Below are 17521 nucleotides of genomic sequence, written 5' to 3' on the forward strand. Positions count from 1 at the left end.
TAGAACTGCTGTGTGTATCAGCAGCAGGGGTAAGTTATATCAAATGAAAAGGAAAAAAAAATGATGCGCACGTTACCGCAGAACTACTCTGTGTGTCAGCAACAGGGGTAGATTATATCAAATGAAAAGGAAAATAAAAAAAATGATGTGCACGTTACCAGAGAACTACTCTGTGTGTCAGCAGCAGGGGTAGATTATATCAAATGAAAAGGAAAAAAAAATGATGCGCACGTTACCGCAGAACTACTCTGTGTGTCAGCAGCAGGGGTAGATTATATCAAATGAAAAGGAAAATAAAAAAAAATGATGCGCACATTACCGTAGAACTGCTGTGTGTGTCAGCAGCAGGGGTAAATTATATCAAATGAAAAGGAAAAAAAAATGATGCGCACGTTACCGTAGAACTACTCTGTGTGTGTCAGCAGCAGGGGTAGATTATATCAAATGAAAAGGAAAAAAAAAAAAAAATGATGCGCACGTTACCGTAGAACTACTCTGTGTGTCAGCAGCAGGGGTAGATTATATCAAATGAAAAGGAAAAAAAAAAAAAAAATGATGCGCACATTACCAGAGAACTACTCTGTGTGTCAGCAGCAGGGGTAGATTATATCAAATGAAAAGGAAAAAAAAAAAGATGCGCACGTTACCGTAGAACTACTCTGTGTGTCAGCAACAGGGGTAGATTATATCAAATGAAAAGAAAAAAAAAAAAGATGCGCACGTTACCGTAGAACTACTCTGTGTGTCAGCAGCAGGGGTAGATTATATCAAATGAAAAGAAAAAAAAAAAAGATGCGCACGTTACCGTAGAACTACTCTGTGTGTCAGCAGCAGGGGTAGATTATATCAAATGAAAAGAAAAAAAAAAAAGATGCGCACGTTACCGTAGAACTACTCTGTGTGTCAGCAACAGGGGTAGATTATATCAAATGAAAAGAAAAAAAAAAATGATGCGCACGTTACCGCAGAACTACTGTGTGTGTCAGCAACAGGGGTAGATTATATCAAATGAAAAGAAAAAAAAAAATGATGTGCACATTACCGCAGAACTACTGTGTGTGTCAGCAGCAGGGGTAGATTATATCAAATGAAAAGGAAAAAAAAAAAAATGATGCGCACATTACTGTAGAACTACTGTGTGTGTCAGCAACAGGGGTAGATAATATCAAATGAAAAGGGAAAAAAAAAAAAAATGATGTGCACATTACCGCAGAACTACTGTGTGTGTCAGCAGCAGGGGTAGATTATATCAAATGAAAAGGAAAAAAAAAAAAATGATGCGCACATTACTGTAGAACTACTGTGTGTGTCAGCAACAGGGGTAGATAATATATCAAATGAAAAGGGAAAAAAAAAAATGATGCGCACGTTACCGTAGAACTACTCTGTGTGTCAGCAACAGGGGTAGATAATATCAAATGAAAAGAAAGAAAAAATTATGTGCACGTTACCGTAGAACTACTGTGTGTGTCAGCATCAGGGGTAGATTATATCAAATGAAAAGGGAAAAAAAAAAAAAAAATGATGCGCGCGTTACCGCAGAACTACTGTGTGTGTCAGCAGCAGGGGTAGATTATATCAAATGAAAAGGGGGGGGAAAAAAAAATGATGCGCACGTTACTAGAGAACTACTGTGTGTGTCAGCAACAGGGGTAGATTATATCAAATGAAAAGGAAAAAAAAAAATGATGCGCACGTTACCGTAGAACTACTCTGTGTGTCAGCAGCAGGGGTAGATTATATCAAATGAAAAGGGAAAAAAAAAAAAAAAAAGATGCGCACGTTAGCGCAGAACTACTGTGTGTGTCAGCAGCAGGGGTAGATTATATCAAATGAAAAGGGAAAAAAAAAAAAAATGATGCGCACGTTACCGCAGAACTACTGTGTGTGTCAGCAACAGGGGTAGATTATATCAAATGAAAAGGGAAAAAAAAAAAAAAAAAAAAGATGCGCACGTTACCGCAGAACTACTGTGTGTGTGTGTGTTCAGGGGAGCGGAGAGCATGGTGCAACAGGCCAGGGAGTGGGAGTCCTCTGGGGAGTACGCCCGTGCGGTGGAGTGCTACATGAAGATCACTCCCTCCGTCATCTCGGACCAGAATGTCATGGAGAAGTGCTGGATGAAGGTCAGGGTGGGGGGAGGTGGGGGAGGGGGAGGTTGACGCTGTGGCGTTCTTGCCTTTTTGTGTCATCTGTGTCTTTTTATTTCTTCTGTGTTTTTTTTTTGTTTGTTTGTTTTTTCCTTCTGTGTCATTTATGTCTTCTGTGTCTTCTTTGTCTTTTATTTCTCCTGTGTCTTTCATATGTCTTCTGTGTGTTTTATGTCTTCTGTGTTCACTGTGTCTTTCCTGTCTTCTAGGTCTTTCCTGTCTTCTTTGTCTTTTATGTCTTCTGTTGTAGTTTTTGACTCGCTTGTGTAAACAAAGTGAGTCTGTGTTATAACCCAGTGTTCGGTTGTCTGTGTGTGTGTGTGTGTGTGTGTGTGTTAATGTCTTTTATGTCTTTTAGAGCTTTCATGCATTCTCTGTTTTTTTTATGTCTCTTATGTCTTTCATGTCTTTTGTCTTTTATGTCTTCTATGTCTTTCTTGTCTTCTATGTCTGTTATGTCTTTTTTTTATGTCCTCTGTGTCTTTCATATCTTCTGTGTCTTTTATGTCTTCTATGGGGCCCTGGACCCCAGCTTCAAACTGTCCTGTATTTTGATATAAAATCAGTCCCCCATGCATTTTGATATAAAATCAGTCCCCCATGTATTTTGATGTAAAATCAGTTCCACCATGCATTTTGATATAAAATCAGTCCCCCATGTATTTTGATATAGAATCAGTCCCCCATGCATTTTGATATAAAATCAGTCCCCCATGCATTTTGATATAAAATCAGTCTCCCATGCATTTTGATATAAAATCAGTTCCACCATGTATTTTGATATAAAATCAGTTCCACCATGCATTTTGATATAAAATCAGTTCCCATGTATTTTGATATAAAATCAGTCCCCCATGTATTTTGATATAGAATCAGTTCCACCATGTATTTTGATATAAAATCAGTCCCCCATGTATTTTGATATAAAATCAGTTCCACCATGCATTTTGATATAAAATCAGTTCCACCGTGTATTTTGATATAAAATGAGTCACTCCCATCCATGTATTTTGATGAAAAATACGTGTAATAGTTTAACAAATACACTTGCAGACAGATAAAAACAATACCAGAACATCAAGGAAATGTAGGCACTAGGACTTGTACAACACAGTACAATACAGTTTTTGTTCTCTCAGGCTGGTGACACAGCACAACACAACACAGCACAATACATTTTTTTTTTTTGTTTGTTTATTCAGGCGGGTGACACAGCACAACACAACACAACACAACACAGTACACTACATGTTTGTTTTCTCAGACAGGTGACACCACTCCACACCACACACCACAACACAACGCGACGAAAAATAACACAATGCAACGCAGCACAACATGATATGTTTTTGTTGTCTCAGGCGGGTGACCTGGCCATCAAGTTCCTGGGACCACAGAAAGCACAGGTGGTGGTGGAGATCGTCGGACCTCGACTGGCTGAAATCCACCGACATAGTTCAGTGAGTACTGTTGTCCCCTGGGCATTGCAGTTAATGTGTCGTTCAAAGGTGGAGCAACTTCCATCAGTTGTGGTGTAAAAGTGTGTGTGTGTGTGTGTGTGTGTGTGTTTGATAAGTTTGTGTGCATGTATGTTTGTGTATATGTGTGATCATCATGTGTGTGCTGTGTGTGTGTGTGTGGTGTTTGGGTGAGTGAGTGCTGTGTGTGTGTGTGTGTGTGTGTGTAGGATTGGTTGTGTGTGTGTGTGTGTGGGATTGGTTGTGTGTGTGTATGTGTGTGTGTGTGTGTGTGTGTAGGATTGGGGATGGGGTGGGGTGTGTGGCATGTATATGTGTTTGATCATGTGTGTTTGTGATGTATTTGTTGTATCATCATGCATGTATGTGTGTAATTCTGTGTGTGTGTGTAGTCATGTATGTGTCTGCATGTTCGGGGTGTGTGTGTGTGTGCAGTCATATATATGTGTAATCATATGTGTTCGTGTGTGATGTGTATGTGTGTACAAGTGTAATCATGTGTGTGTGTTTGTGTGTGTGTGATTATGTGTGTGTGTGTGTGTGATTTTGCGTGTGTGTGTGTGCATGTGTGTGTGTAATCGTGTGTGTGTGCGTGTGTGTGTGTGTGCACACGTGTGTGTGTAATCATGTGTGTGTGTGTGTGACAGGCAGCAGAGCTGTACCTCAGTCTGGACATGGTGAAGGAAGCCATCGACATGTTCATTGCCGCCGGTGACTGGAACAAAGCCAAGAAAGTTGCCAAGGAGCTGGAGCCCAAGTACGTATTCAGCACTGGCCTGGTGGATTGATTCTGTTTAATTACTGGCCAATAAAGTGTGCATCAGTTTGGTCTTCACCATTCATCCTCACCTCTCCCCTTCCTCTCCTACCTTTTAGATGATAACATTCAAATGTAGAAATCAATGCTGATAACTCTCTCCGGACGAAGGAATGCTCACGCATTCCTACACAAAACGTATTCGGATTCGGACGAAGGAATGCAATAGCATTCTCCGAAAGTAAAATTCCATCATGCGCTGTACACATGATTTTGTGATTAGCCAAGCAGAGTGCGCTATTCTGGGTCACTCCACAATCGAACAGTATGATTGGTCAGCCTGGGATGTGTGGCCCATCTCGCACACACGCTGACAAAGTCACTGACCGGTCGTCTGCTCGCGTGCCAGCCTGTTAGCAAAGCGGGCTCTTCTCAGAATGTTGTGAAGCGAACAAGGCAGTGACGGCAACGTTTTAGGGTTGCCGAAGTACTTGAAATGCTTCAAACTGAAGGGTCGGACATTGAAGAAGTGGATGATGACGAAGAAGAAAGCGAATTTAATGCAGAAAGCGAGCATGGGTATGGTGATTCGGGGTGAAAAATTGGCAGTATTTTCTACATATGGCAAAACTGTAAAAATAAGATGAGAAATTTGATTTTTTTTATATGTAATAGCTCAACACGTAATAAACGAGTTCTGAAAGTTTCATTTTCTTACACAGTATTTTGTATTTTTTGTAATTTTTTTCCAAACCCTTACAAATGGGTCGTCTGTGGGAAAAAGCAAGGGAGAAAACTTGTCGTCCCGAGTGAGTTAACAAACTGGAGATATGTGTGTAAGATGGAAGTCAAATCCATGCTGGTTGATGACAGTATTATACAACATTTGTATGAACCGGCATTTTCTTTTCCCCTCATGTTTAAGACTGATGAGTGTGTTTCTGTATGTGGCCACCAAAAATATGAATTAAGAATAAATAAAAAAAAATTTAAAACCCCGCCCTTGGATTTGTGGTGTTGTTACGTCTTTTGATTTGTGGTGTTGTTTTCAAATATGTTGAATTCCTTTCCCCCCCCATTGCAGGTATGAACCATACGTTGATGACCGATACAAGGAATTCTGCAAGAACCAAGGCAAAGCTGAAGATGTGAGTGAATGATGTGAAGCATAGGCTCTGCCTTTCCAGGCTGCAGTTGTTTCCTCAGTTTCAGACATGTTCAGAATTGTGTGAGAAAATGGACTGTTGACACAGGTGAATGGAAGGGTGTGGAAGTTCTGACCTTCTTGTTATCACCACTCCATAAGACTAGTTGGTTTTCTCAGTGCAAAGTGTTAGTGGTGATCATTGCTCTGGTCTGACTGCTTTAAAAAAAAAAAATCAGAATATTATCTTCTTCTTCTTCTTCTGCGTTCACTCGTATGCACACGAGTGGGCTTTTACGTGTATGACCGTTTTTACCCCGCCATGTAGGCAGCCATACTCCGTTTTCGGGGGTGTGCATGCTGGGTATGTTCTTGTTTCCATAACCCACCGAACGCTGATATGGATTACAGGATCTTTAACGTGCGTATTTGATCTTCTGCTTGCATATACACACGAAGGGGGTTCAGGCACTAGCAGGTCTGCACATATGTTGACCTGGGAGATCGTAAAAATCTCCACCCTTTACCCACCAGGCGCCATCACCGTGATTCGAACCCAGGATTGACAGTCCAACGCTTTAACCACATGGCTATTGCGCCCGTCAGAATATTATAATTTATTGCTGTGGTTATATTGATTTATGGTTGGGCCATTCATTAATGGACTGTTTCAATACCAGACATATTAATCTTTTTTTTTTAATTTACACCTCTCTGTTGAAGAACGTAACCAGGTTCAAAACCAACTTCAAGACTTGTCTGTCCAAAACTGCCTTTGATTAGTTTCTTGGATTGCCTTGTCATGCTTCTCACAAAGTTGTACTTATTTGCATGTTTGCATGGATGGTGTAACCTATGATAAAGCATTCTTATTGGAATTGTTGTACTGTGAAGTGGTTTGAGCAAGGTAAGTTTGGTTAGATACTTCATGAATAAAGTTCTCCTTCACATGATAAGTGTTATTGTTGTTGGTGTTGATATCGTTATTATTATTTGGATTATCCCTGCCTTCGTAGGATGGCAAACGAGGCATGGTACCGCGCGTAAGCACCCAGCGAACAATTCGATCCCCAACAGAGAAAGGAAAGACAGGATCGACTCAGAGGTAGAAAAATACGAAGAAATCGAGGGGGCCGAGTCGAAACGAGTACACAGAATGTAAGAACAATATACATGCAAGCCGCATACAACAAAATAAGGCCAAATGAAAACGCTTAATAGCCAAAAAAAAGCGTTAGACGAGACAGAGCGAAAACCTGACAAGATGGCGTGGAGAGCCTTGGCCAAAGGAATGATTCAGCGCTTATAGCTGTTAGAGGCGTTTGATTGGCTAAGAGCGGGCCAGACTAAGAGGGGTGTCTTTTCACTGTTAGCCGCGCGAAATTTGGCCAAACAGAGCAAACCATAGGCCTAGTTTGCATCAGTTTGACATGGTAAGTATATGTAAACACCAAACATGGAGTATAATACAAACTCCTCCTATTGGTGTCAGTAATCATCATGTGTGTGTCTGTATGTTCCAGCTGGCCAACGTGGACGTGATAGGAGCGCTGGACATGTTTGCCGACAAGGGGGAGTGGGACAAGTGTCTGCAGATGGCAGAGCAACAGGTAAGTATTGTCATTACCATTGTTGTTATTGTTATTATTATTATTATTGATATGGTTATTTCAAAAGCCCTATTTCTAGAGTGCTTGACAGCAGAGCAACAGGTAAGTATTGTCATTACCATTGTTGTTATTGTTATTATTATTATTATTGATATGGTTATTTCAAAAGCCCTATTTCTAGAGTGCTTGACAGTAGAACACCACACGCTTTACTGTAGACTGTAAAAAGATTTTAAAAGAAAAGAAAAAAGTTTCTTGTATGTAAAGACTGACATAGAAATTTTCAAAAGTAATAAATATCTAAAGCACAAGAGCATGCAAACTTAATCATCCTGGGGTCATTTGAGGCTTGGGAGGGGGCGGGGGGGGGAGGGGGGGGGGCTACTTTTAGGTTGTAACACCAGAAATGGCTGGGAAGGAGTGCAGTTGCAGTTGCTTTTAATACATTTGGATTTGGGTTGGTCTTTTTAATGTTTTCAAATGAAGTATATTCTGCCTGGCTTTGTTTTTCATAGTCAATTAGCTGTTTATTTGTCAACCAGAGTATATTATGTCCAGCTTTGGTTTTCAACAGTAAATGACCTGTTTGCTTTTCAGCCAGACTACATTATGTCCGGCTTTGTTTCTCAGCAGTATATCTTCCTCTTCTTGTTCGTCAGATGGACACCCCGGTCTCTGCAACAAAGGCAGCTGTAGACTTTGTTTTTCATCCAGAGTGCATTATGTCTGACTTTAGTTTCATTGGTAAATGACCTGTTCTGTTTTCCATCGACCAGAACTTCAAAGTGCTGCACAAGTATGTGGCACTGTACGCCACCAACCTCATCAAGGGAGGCAACTCTGAGGCTGCTATGGAGCTGTATGTCAAGTACGGGGTGCCTGCTCAACAGCAGGTCAGATTGGATGAGGGTGTTTTTGTTTTGTTTTGCTTTTTTCTCTCTCTCATAAACTTTCAAATCACTGTCCATCCTGTTCCCATCCTGCCTGCTGGTTGCTCCCCATTCTTGCAAAAAGCAACTTTATTTGTCTTCTGTCTACTCGGTTGGGGGTTGGGCTTTGGTGTCTGAGAGACTGCAGATTGTTGCATGAGCATTGTGTATCTGAGTGCGTGCATGTGTGTGTTGTGTTTGTGTGTGTGTGTGTGTGTGTGCACATTTGTACACTTGGGTAGTCTCCTACCCAGAGCTGAGTGTGTTTTGGGTTAAAATGGAAAGACTGGGACCACACAGTTTGAGGATCATCCTTCTTTGTGAACGTTGCTCAAAATCCTGACCAACATTGCTAGTGTCTTATCTCTCAGCCTGGTTGACACGGGTACATATGAGAGCACAGCCCTGTCAAATGGTCCCAAACCAAAATGGACTCCCAATGGCAGCATTATCATCACCCCCATCATCATTGAAATAAATAAGAATGCAAAACATCCCAAATTCTGGGACACACACAAAAAAGAAGCATGTCTGTCTGATTACGCACACATCTTGTGACCCAGTAAGAAATACCTGTCTGTCCGTATTCTTTCAGAACTTCAACATCTACAAACGTATCTTTTCGGACATGATCAACAAGAGAGACCTGAACAAACCAGAGGCCTTCAGACAGTGGGCTGACCTCAGAGACATGATGTTTGACCTGGTGAGTGACTGCACTGTCCTGGCTGCACACCAGTGCACAGTATGGTTTGTGGGGTGTACTGAAGGAAATTTGAGCAGCTAGTTTGTGTGATGAGTTTTGCGTTGTCTTGGTCTTGCGAGGGGCGCAGCGGCAGAATAGGTTCAGCGTTGCACTTCTAATCCAGTGTTCACCAGTGATCACAACATAATGCAGTGTAATGCAGTGCAGTACAGTATGTTGCAGTACATTGCGGTACAGTGCAGTGCATTGCAATACAAAGCAAAGCAATGCAGAGCAGTGCAATCCAAAACAATAATGGTACAACGCACCACCACACCACACTACACAACACAACATAATGTAACACAGCACCACACCACAAAACACTACATCACTCAACACCACACCACATCACATCACTCAGCATCACACCACACCACATAATGCAACACAGCACCACATCACAAAACACCACACCACACAACACCACACCACACCACACCACACAATAAACAACTATATTCCTGCTGCCCACCAGCACGAGAACTTCACCAAATCGTCGGAGGCCAACAGTCCTCAGCATGAGGAGTTTGAGACGATGCTGCTGATAGCACACTACTACTGCACACGCAGCGCCGCCCTCAGTCAGAAGTCACTGGAGAGCATCGCCGGCAAGCTGACCGTGTCCATGCTGCGTCACACGGACGTCATTCCCGCTGACAAGGCCTTCTACGAGGCCGGGATCATCTGCAGGGTATTTGTATTTGTATTTGTATTCCTTTTTATCACAACAGATTTCTCTGTGTGAAATTCGGGCTGCTCTCCCCAGGGAGAGCGCGTCACTACACTACGGCGCCACCCATTTTTTTTGGTATTTTTTCCTGCGTGCAGTTTTATTTGTTTTTCCTGTCGAAGTGGATTTTTCTACATAATTTTGCCAGGAACAACCCTTTTGTTGCTGTGGGTTCTTTTACGTGCGCTCAGTGCATGCTGCACACGGGACCTCGGTTTATTGTCTCATCCGAATGACTAGCGTCCAGACCACCACTCAAGGTCTAATGGAGGGGGAGAAAATATCGGTGGCTGAGCCGTGATTCGAACCAGCGCCCTCAGATTCTCTCACTTCCTAGGCGGACACGTTACCTCTAGGCCATCACATAGGGGCATTCTCTGCTCCTGTTGATGGATATGGGTGTGGATGTGTGTTTTTGGGTGTCTCTGTGTAGGGGGAGGATGTGGGGAGGGGGAGTGTGTGTGTGTGTTTGTGCATTCCTGCAGGGTAGAGGCATTGTCTTTGATATCTATTTGCTCCATGCGAGTTTGTGTGTCAGGGTGTGGGCGTGTGCGTGTGTGCGTTTGTGTGTGAGTACCACCCCACAAGTAAAAGTTTCAAAGAGTACGATCATGAGATGACCAGCATCAAAACATGCTCTTTACACATTCCAACTCTCTGTTAGTTACTTCTTAGACTATAACTATAAAGAATGAGAGAATGAATATATGAACCAAGTGGCAGACTGCAATGAATGAATTGATCAGTTATTGAGTGAACAAAGTGTTATATGTATTTTGTTGTGAACAGAACATTGGTTGGGAGAACATGGCCTTCGTCTTCCTCAACCGATACCTGGATATCAGTGAGGTAATGTGTGTTTTGTGTATCTGTGTGTGTGTGTGTGTGTGTGTGTGTGTGCTCATAAAAAGGCAACATTTAGATATATTTATTTTATATGCATATATAGATAAGGGATTTCATACACAGAACAATACAAGGTTTGATCATTCAATAAAAGCACAAATTCATAAACAAATATTGAACACAGCAAAAGCTTTCATGCTGTTTTCAAATTCCCCATTAAAAAGAAATGATGATAATGATAGTAATAACAGTAATGATAGAAATAATGAAAATGACTATGTTGATAATAATGACACAGTGACAGGACTGTGACAGAATTTTGGGGATGGTGTGTGTGTGTGTAGATATATATATATGTGTGTGTATGTGTGTGTGTGTGCGGGTGTGTGTGTACAGGCCATAGAGGAAGGCACACTGGACATGCTGGACCACAGTGACTTCCAGGAGACAGATATCCCCTTTGAGATCCCTCTGCCAGAGAAGGCCTACCTCACGGTACGTAATACATGTATGCAGTGCTGCTGATTGATATTTGGAATGCAAAAAAAACCCAACTGAATTGCTTGTTCCACAGGTTTTCAAAAATGGAATATTGCTGTCAGAAAAGAGGGTGTGCTTTGGTACACAGAAGGGAGGTAATATACTAAGGGAGGTCACTGGTAGCAGCTACTTTCAGTTTCTGTGCCACAGTGGAGTAGTTTTTTTGCACAGGACAGGATTCAGACCCCTGCTGGAGTCTGCACCAGTAGGCAGTGGTAAATATGTCCATTTAAAAGTAATTTTAGCTATATAAAAAAAAAAAAAATCCTTTCAACGTTGTTTGGTTTCTTTTTGACTGGTTAAAAGCTGACTGGTATTCAGCCCTGGGATAGCCCTTTTGTATTCGACTGTGTGGTGTGTGTGTGGTGTGTGTGTGCGTGTGTGTGTGTGTGTGTGTGGTGTGTGTGTGTGTGTGTGTATGGTGTGTGTGTGTGTATGTGGTGTGTGTGTGTGGTATGCGCACTTGTGTGTGTGTGTGAGTGTGTGTGTGGTGTGTGCACATGTGTGTGTGTGTGTGTGTGTGTGTGTGTTGCAGACCCAGCAGCACGAGGACATCAAGGAGTGGGTACTGGCCATCTCCATGGACCAGAAGGTGGAGCAGTCACTGCCCAAGGACGAACGTGGAACCTACGAGGCCTCCCTTGTCTCTGTCGACACCGGCATCCGATCGCTGCCTTGTGTTATATCTGGTGGGGTTCTTCTCTGTGTGTGTATATGTGTGTGTGTGTGACTATGTGCGTGTGTGTGTGTTTGTACCAGTCTGTGATTGTTCCTATTTTGTTGTATGGTGCAGAAATATGGGGTTATGAAAATGTAGGTATACTTGAAAAATTAGAATTGAAATTTTTTAAATGCTTGTTCAAACTGAACAGGAATACTATGACCCAAATTGTGTATGGAGAAACTGGTATTTATCAAATTAGTGTGTTAGTGAAAATGAGATTAGTTTGATTTTGGACCAGCTTAGTGATATCAAACACAGAAAAATATTCCGGGAAAATACATTTGATATTACTTGTTTTATATTGAAATGGTATTTATTCTTCAAAATGGATGAGTTGTATCAAACAAATTTTAATAGGAACAGGGTATGACTGTGTTTGGGATGCTCAGTTCTTCTTAGAGAGGGAATCTTTCTGCAAGAATGTCAACATTCCTTTGAGAGAGAGTTGTCAAAATCTGTGGAGACATGCTCTAGAGGCGAGTAGTAAATGTTTGTTTTATCAAAATTTCAAAAGTGGGTTTAGTAGAGAAAAATATATGTCAAATGTCTGATAATTACGTTATCAGCTTCTTCAGATTTCAAAGTAGTAATCATAAGCTGGAAATAGAAACAGGGAGGCACAAAGGTATACCACGAGAGTTACAGCTTTGTAAGGTTTTTAACATGTCTGTGACTGGGGATAAGTTTCATTTTATAAATGGAATGTCCCAGGTGTGATCAGTTACGAAATAGATATGTTCCTAAAAAATATTTGTCTCCAAAATCGGTTTTTAATTTTTGTAATATGTTCAAAGGAGGCAAAAAAAGTCATTTTGGTTGTAAGATGATTAGATTTGCAAATGTTGCCCAGCTACACTTTTGGAGTTAAAAAAACATTTGTGTTTTCTCAACTTTTATGTGATATTGTTGTGCATTTGGAAATGTTTATTCTGGGCATGAAAACATTTTGCAGTAATCCTCAATACTCCAACAGGAGTGAAAGGATAATTAAAACTTGAAACTTGTGTGAAGTCCTTTGACAGGCATCAGATCTCTGCCCTTTGTCATCTCAATTTTGGTGCTGTGGTGATGATTTGTTTCTTTGTTTTTTATGTGTGTGTCTTTATCGCTTGGATGTGTTGGGTGGTGTTCAATTTTTGACAGTATGTGTGTGTGTGTGTGTGTGTGTGTGTGACATGCTATGGAACCATAACCTGTATGCATACATGTGTTTACATGATTTGTAAGTTGTGTAACAGAAGTTGTACATTTGGCCAAGCATATGTACGAGGGTCATTCAATAAATAAGGTGAATTTTTCGGTATAAGGACTTCTAATACAGATAGAAGCTTACTTCTTTTCTTTTTTTTCAGCGTAGTCTCCCAGCACTGTCACACACTTTTCCCATCTGTGCACAAGCTTCCGTATTCCCTCAGCGTAAAAATCTTTGGACTGATGTCTCAGCCAGTCGCTCACAACACTTTTGACTTCATCGTCACTTTCAACACTGCTCCGTCCTTCTTTAAACAATTTAGCCCACTTGTAGACATTTTTTCGGCTGAAACATGTGGCACCATACACAGTTGACATTCTCCTATGAATTTCAACTGGTTTGCACCCTTCAGCAACCAAAAACTTGATAACTGACCGCTGTTCAATCCTGGAGCATGCTTCTTGGTCGGCCATCTTTGTTAATCGCCAAAACTCTCAAAGTTTTTTTTTAATCTGCAAAACAAATTAAATCCATGTGAAAAAGAAGTAAAACAAAAAAAAAAGAAAAAAAAAGTAAGCTTCTATCTGTATTAGAAGTCCTTATACCGAAAAATTCACCTTATTTATTGAATGACCCTCGTATAATTATACATTTGTATGTTCCTAACATCTGGCCCAGCGTGTGCTCATAAATGTTTGTTGCTAACATGTGGCAAAACATACATATCAACCTGTTTGCATCGTACCTGTATGTGGCCAAATGTCCCATCATGCATGTGTGTTGGTGCACAGGTTACCCTGTGCTGCGTAACAAGGTAGAGTTCAAGAACAGCAACAAGGTGGCTAACAAGGATGACTGGAACAAGTTCCTCATGGCCACCAAGGTAGTGGGCCAACCTTGTCTGTCTTTTTTTCTTTTGTACAGTGTGCATGTGTGTGTGTCTGTGATGTGCGTGTTTCTGTGTCCATGTGTGTCAGGGTATCAGTGATTGGATAATTTTCTGTTTATATAAGTTCTATTGTTCTCGATGGATTTGCAGTGTGTCAGTGTGGTGCTTGTGTTCAAGACACAAGATACAGGAATAGTTTTTTTTCTCTAAAAAGAGAAAGTGTTGACACATTTGCTGACAAAAAGACAAAATTGAAAGCAATAAGTGAGTGAGTAAATGTTAGTAAAAAGAATATAAAAAAAAATATATTCCACAGAACAACACAAGGTTTGATCATGAGCCCACATTTCAGTTAGAACACCAATTCATAAGCACAGTATAGGCTCAAATAAAGATACTAGATTGTGTAAATACCCAATTGAAATGTAGCCAAGTGCTCAGCTGGCTACAGTGACTGCTCCATGCCCGAGCATATAGCAGACGCCTTTTTCGCAACTAGCCTGCCGGTCTTCAATGACTCCTCATAATGTGTGACGCCATTCCAAATTTGAATGCAAAGCCCATTCTAAACAAATGCTCCAAAAATTAATTAAATTAAATCTATGTATCATTCACTGCCAGATTATGTTTGTTGTGCTTACACATACACTTTAATCAGTTAGAAGCATATTTTATTTCAGTTTAATCGTTTGTCAGTGTAGGGATTTCAACTGACACTAAGTTTTACAACAGTGATGGTGTCCAACCATTGACCTGTCCATGTAACTTGCATGGCGTAATGCTATTCAAATTTGAAAAGAAAGCTGTTAGGTGTTCAGCATTGTTGTCTGCTACATCTGGTCACTTTCTTTGGTGCCGCTCTCGTGCACACATCGAGCGTGTCGCACACAGCCAGCTGCCTGACATCCTACAGCACTGTCTTCTCATCTTCTTTGTTTGTTCACGTCTCATAATATTGTAATAAAACAATAGAAAAACCCTTTTTGTGACTTGCCTCTATATGTCCCTGGCCTGTGCAAGAATCATTTCTATCCTTTCACTTTCATACTCTTTAATTCGATAAATCGGTAATTCTTTTGTAACCCCTTTGTAATATACCAGTTGGTCTACGCACAGTCAGAAAAGTGGCGTCACTGACAGGATAGTGATCCATGAATAGATTGATCCAAAGAACTGACAGGATAGTGATCCATGAATAGATTGATCCAAAGAACTGACAGGATAGTGATCCATGAATAGATTGATCCAAAGAACTAACAGGATAGTGATCCCATGAAAAGAATGATCCAAAGAACATTTCTTTTATTGTTTTTAATTCTTTAAACCCTTTTATCAAAATTGATAAAATAAACAACCCCCTCACTCTACTCCATTACATGCTTGGCGCTTGCGAGCAAGGATGTTTTAATTCTTAAATCTTTTTCTCATCCAAATTATAGTCCCTTACCACTCTTTGGCTTGTTACAACTTGGCCCTGTGAGCAGGATGTTTTACTTCTTGAAAACTCATGAAAATTAAAAGCCCCTTACCACTCAGTATCACTAAAAGTAAAAGGGTAGCTACATCAGTATCAAGAAAACTGGAAGAAAATAAATAAAGGAAGATAAACAGACTAGGTCATAACTGCCAACAAGCTGTCAAAGAAAGAAGGTGGTTCTTTTTTTTTTCTCTTTCAAGAATTGATGCTTGTGAGAAAGAGTGGACACAGTGATGAAGGTCACTGATTTTTGTTTCTGTGTGGTTTTTTTCCAGGTGTCTCACAGTCCTGAGCTGCAAGACGTGCTGAAGTTTGTCAGCAAGTGGTGTGGAGCCACTCCCAACCCAAGCTACTCCTTCCAGTGAACCTTCCACCCATGCACCCCCTTTCCCCTCCCCCAGCCCCATCTGCTACTCCTGGTGAACCCTCTCCCACCTCCTTCCCCGTTGTCCAACCCCTGCTCCACTCCTCCCCACACCCCATTGTGCTCCTGGCACATCACCTTGCGGTCATCTGCGTCACCAAAAACAGCTTCAGCTTTTTTTTTTTGTTGTTGCTTTTTTTCCCAATCTGCTGAAAAAAACTTTCCAGTTGTCTTTGTCACGCTTTCCACCACCACCACAACAACAAGAAGCAGAGCTGCCTGTTGCTGTGATAGATTGCTGCTGTTTTGATTAGTACTTTGATGCTGCAGTGTGCTGTGGTGATATAGACATTCCCGTTTGGTGTTCTGGAGCCACGACAATAAATCAGTAGAGGTTCACATTGATTGTAAGAGATCACAGCCGTCCCAGCAATGAACGACTACAAGCAGCAGTGTGTGAGCAACAAGTGATGTGGAAAAAAGCTCAAGGTGAAATGAAAGTCTGCTTCCTGCTGAGTGTTGTTAGGGATTTGTCATGGGAACACTGATTAAAACATTCCTCCATTCTTCTTCTCATTCAGAGCAAACATATCAATGATCACTTGAGCATTCCTCGGTTCTTCTCACCGAGAACACACATATCAGTAATTTGCCAGAGAATTCCTCAGTTTTTCTTGTCGCTGTGAACATGTGTATCAGTAATTTGCCAGAGAATTCCTCAGTTTTTCTTGTCGCTGTGAACATGTGTATCAGTAATTTGCCAGAGAATTCCTCAGTTTTTCTTGTCGCTGTGAACATGTGTATCAGTGATGTGCCAGAGAATTCCTCATTTTGTCTTCTCACTGTGAACACACATATCGATGACTGCTGGAGCGTTGGTTTCATACTTTTTCATTGATGTTACCATGCGGCTCACACACACACACACATTAATTCTTATCTTCTTCTGCTGCTTCTTTTCTTCTGTCCTTGTTCTGTGATCAGGGTTGTGGTTACCTGTGAAGTTTGTTTGCATACCATTCCGTCCATGACTTTTATAGAAGATTGCTGTCTTCGATGGGTGGGAGTCCCTAAGAATGTATGTTCAGTTTTGTTCAACTGTCGTCTGTTAAGTTTGGGTCAAAAAGCAGGCTCTACTCAATGCTGTGTTTTTGCTATGTGTGATTATTTATTCAGAAAATTGTTCATCAAATGTTGGTTGGTTTTTCAGGGTTGGGCTTTTAATATGAAGTTAAGAAAACTAGAAGTGCAAGAATTCTGTGATATGTTGGATAGAAGCAAGTTATTGCTGTTGGAATTAAAGTGAAAAAGAGAAAGTGTTGCAAAACTGACTGGATGGAGTAAAAAATCATCTGTGAACGTGTTTGTAACTGAATTAGTGATGTATGTGTGTTTGAGAGAGATGCAGAGTTAGTGAGTGAGTGAGTGTGTGTGTGTGTGTGTGTGTGTGTGTAAGGGTAAATGATAGTTAGCTGAAGTAATGAATTAGTCATTACACTATAATTTCTGTTAACCAGTCATTTCCAAATTGTTTGCTTATAAAGCCAACTCACATGGATTAGATTTTTCTGCAGCTTTCTATTTCAAGGAGGTCTCACATCTGCTTTAGAAAAAAATCACCAAATTACTGGCCTTGGCATAAACCTGATGATCTGGTCAAAGCCATTTTGTGCAAAAGATTATAATGAAGATAAACTTGCAAGATTTTAGACAGTTTACTCAACCTGGCACACACACACACACACACACACACATACACACACACACACACAGTATTTCTATGTGGTAGGCTTAAACTGACAAAACTGATGCATTTGTACAGTTTTCTTTTAAATCTTTCCTATTCCTTTGTAAACCTTTTTTGGTGCAAGCGAGCATGAGCAAACATGTATACATACAACAGTCCTTCCTTGTTTTAGCTATTATTCATTTTATTTAGAACA

General features: G+C 40.8%; 1 protein-coding gene across 1 annotated transcript in view; it reads left to right on the forward strand.

The window, feature by feature from the left end:
• LOC143280165 (intraflagellar transport protein 172 homolog) overlaps positions 1 to 16935 on the forward strand; it is a 69430-nt gene extending 52495 nt beyond the window's left edge. The window contains 13 exon segments of the mRNA XM_076584749.1: positions 1991 to 2126; positions 3512 to 3610; positions 4276 to 4385; positions 5470 to 5533; positions 7053 to 7139; positions 7916 to 8032; positions 8664 to 8774; positions 9292 to 9507; positions 10336 to 10395; positions 10789 to 10887; positions 11468 to 11621; positions 13640 to 13731; positions 15490 to 16935. Of these exon segments, the coding sequence (XP_076440864.1) occupies positions 1991 to 2126; positions 3512 to 3610; positions 4276 to 4385; positions 5470 to 5533; positions 7053 to 7139; positions 7916 to 8032; positions 8664 to 8774; positions 9292 to 9507; positions 10336 to 10395; positions 10789 to 10887; positions 11468 to 11621; positions 13640 to 13731; positions 15490 to 15579 (1435 nt within the window). The 3' untranslated portion in view covers positions 15580 to 16935.
• Positions 16936 to 17521: the final 586 nt, after the last annotated feature.

The sequence above is a fragment of the Babylonia areolata genome, chromosome 3 (assembly GCF_041734735.1).
Source record: "Babylonia areolata isolate BAREFJ2019XMU chromosome 3, ASM4173473v1, whole genome shotgun sequence".
NCBI classification, from domain to species: domain Eukaryota; kingdom Metazoa; phylum Mollusca; class Gastropoda; order Neogastropoda; family Buccinidae; genus Babylonia; species Babylonia areolata.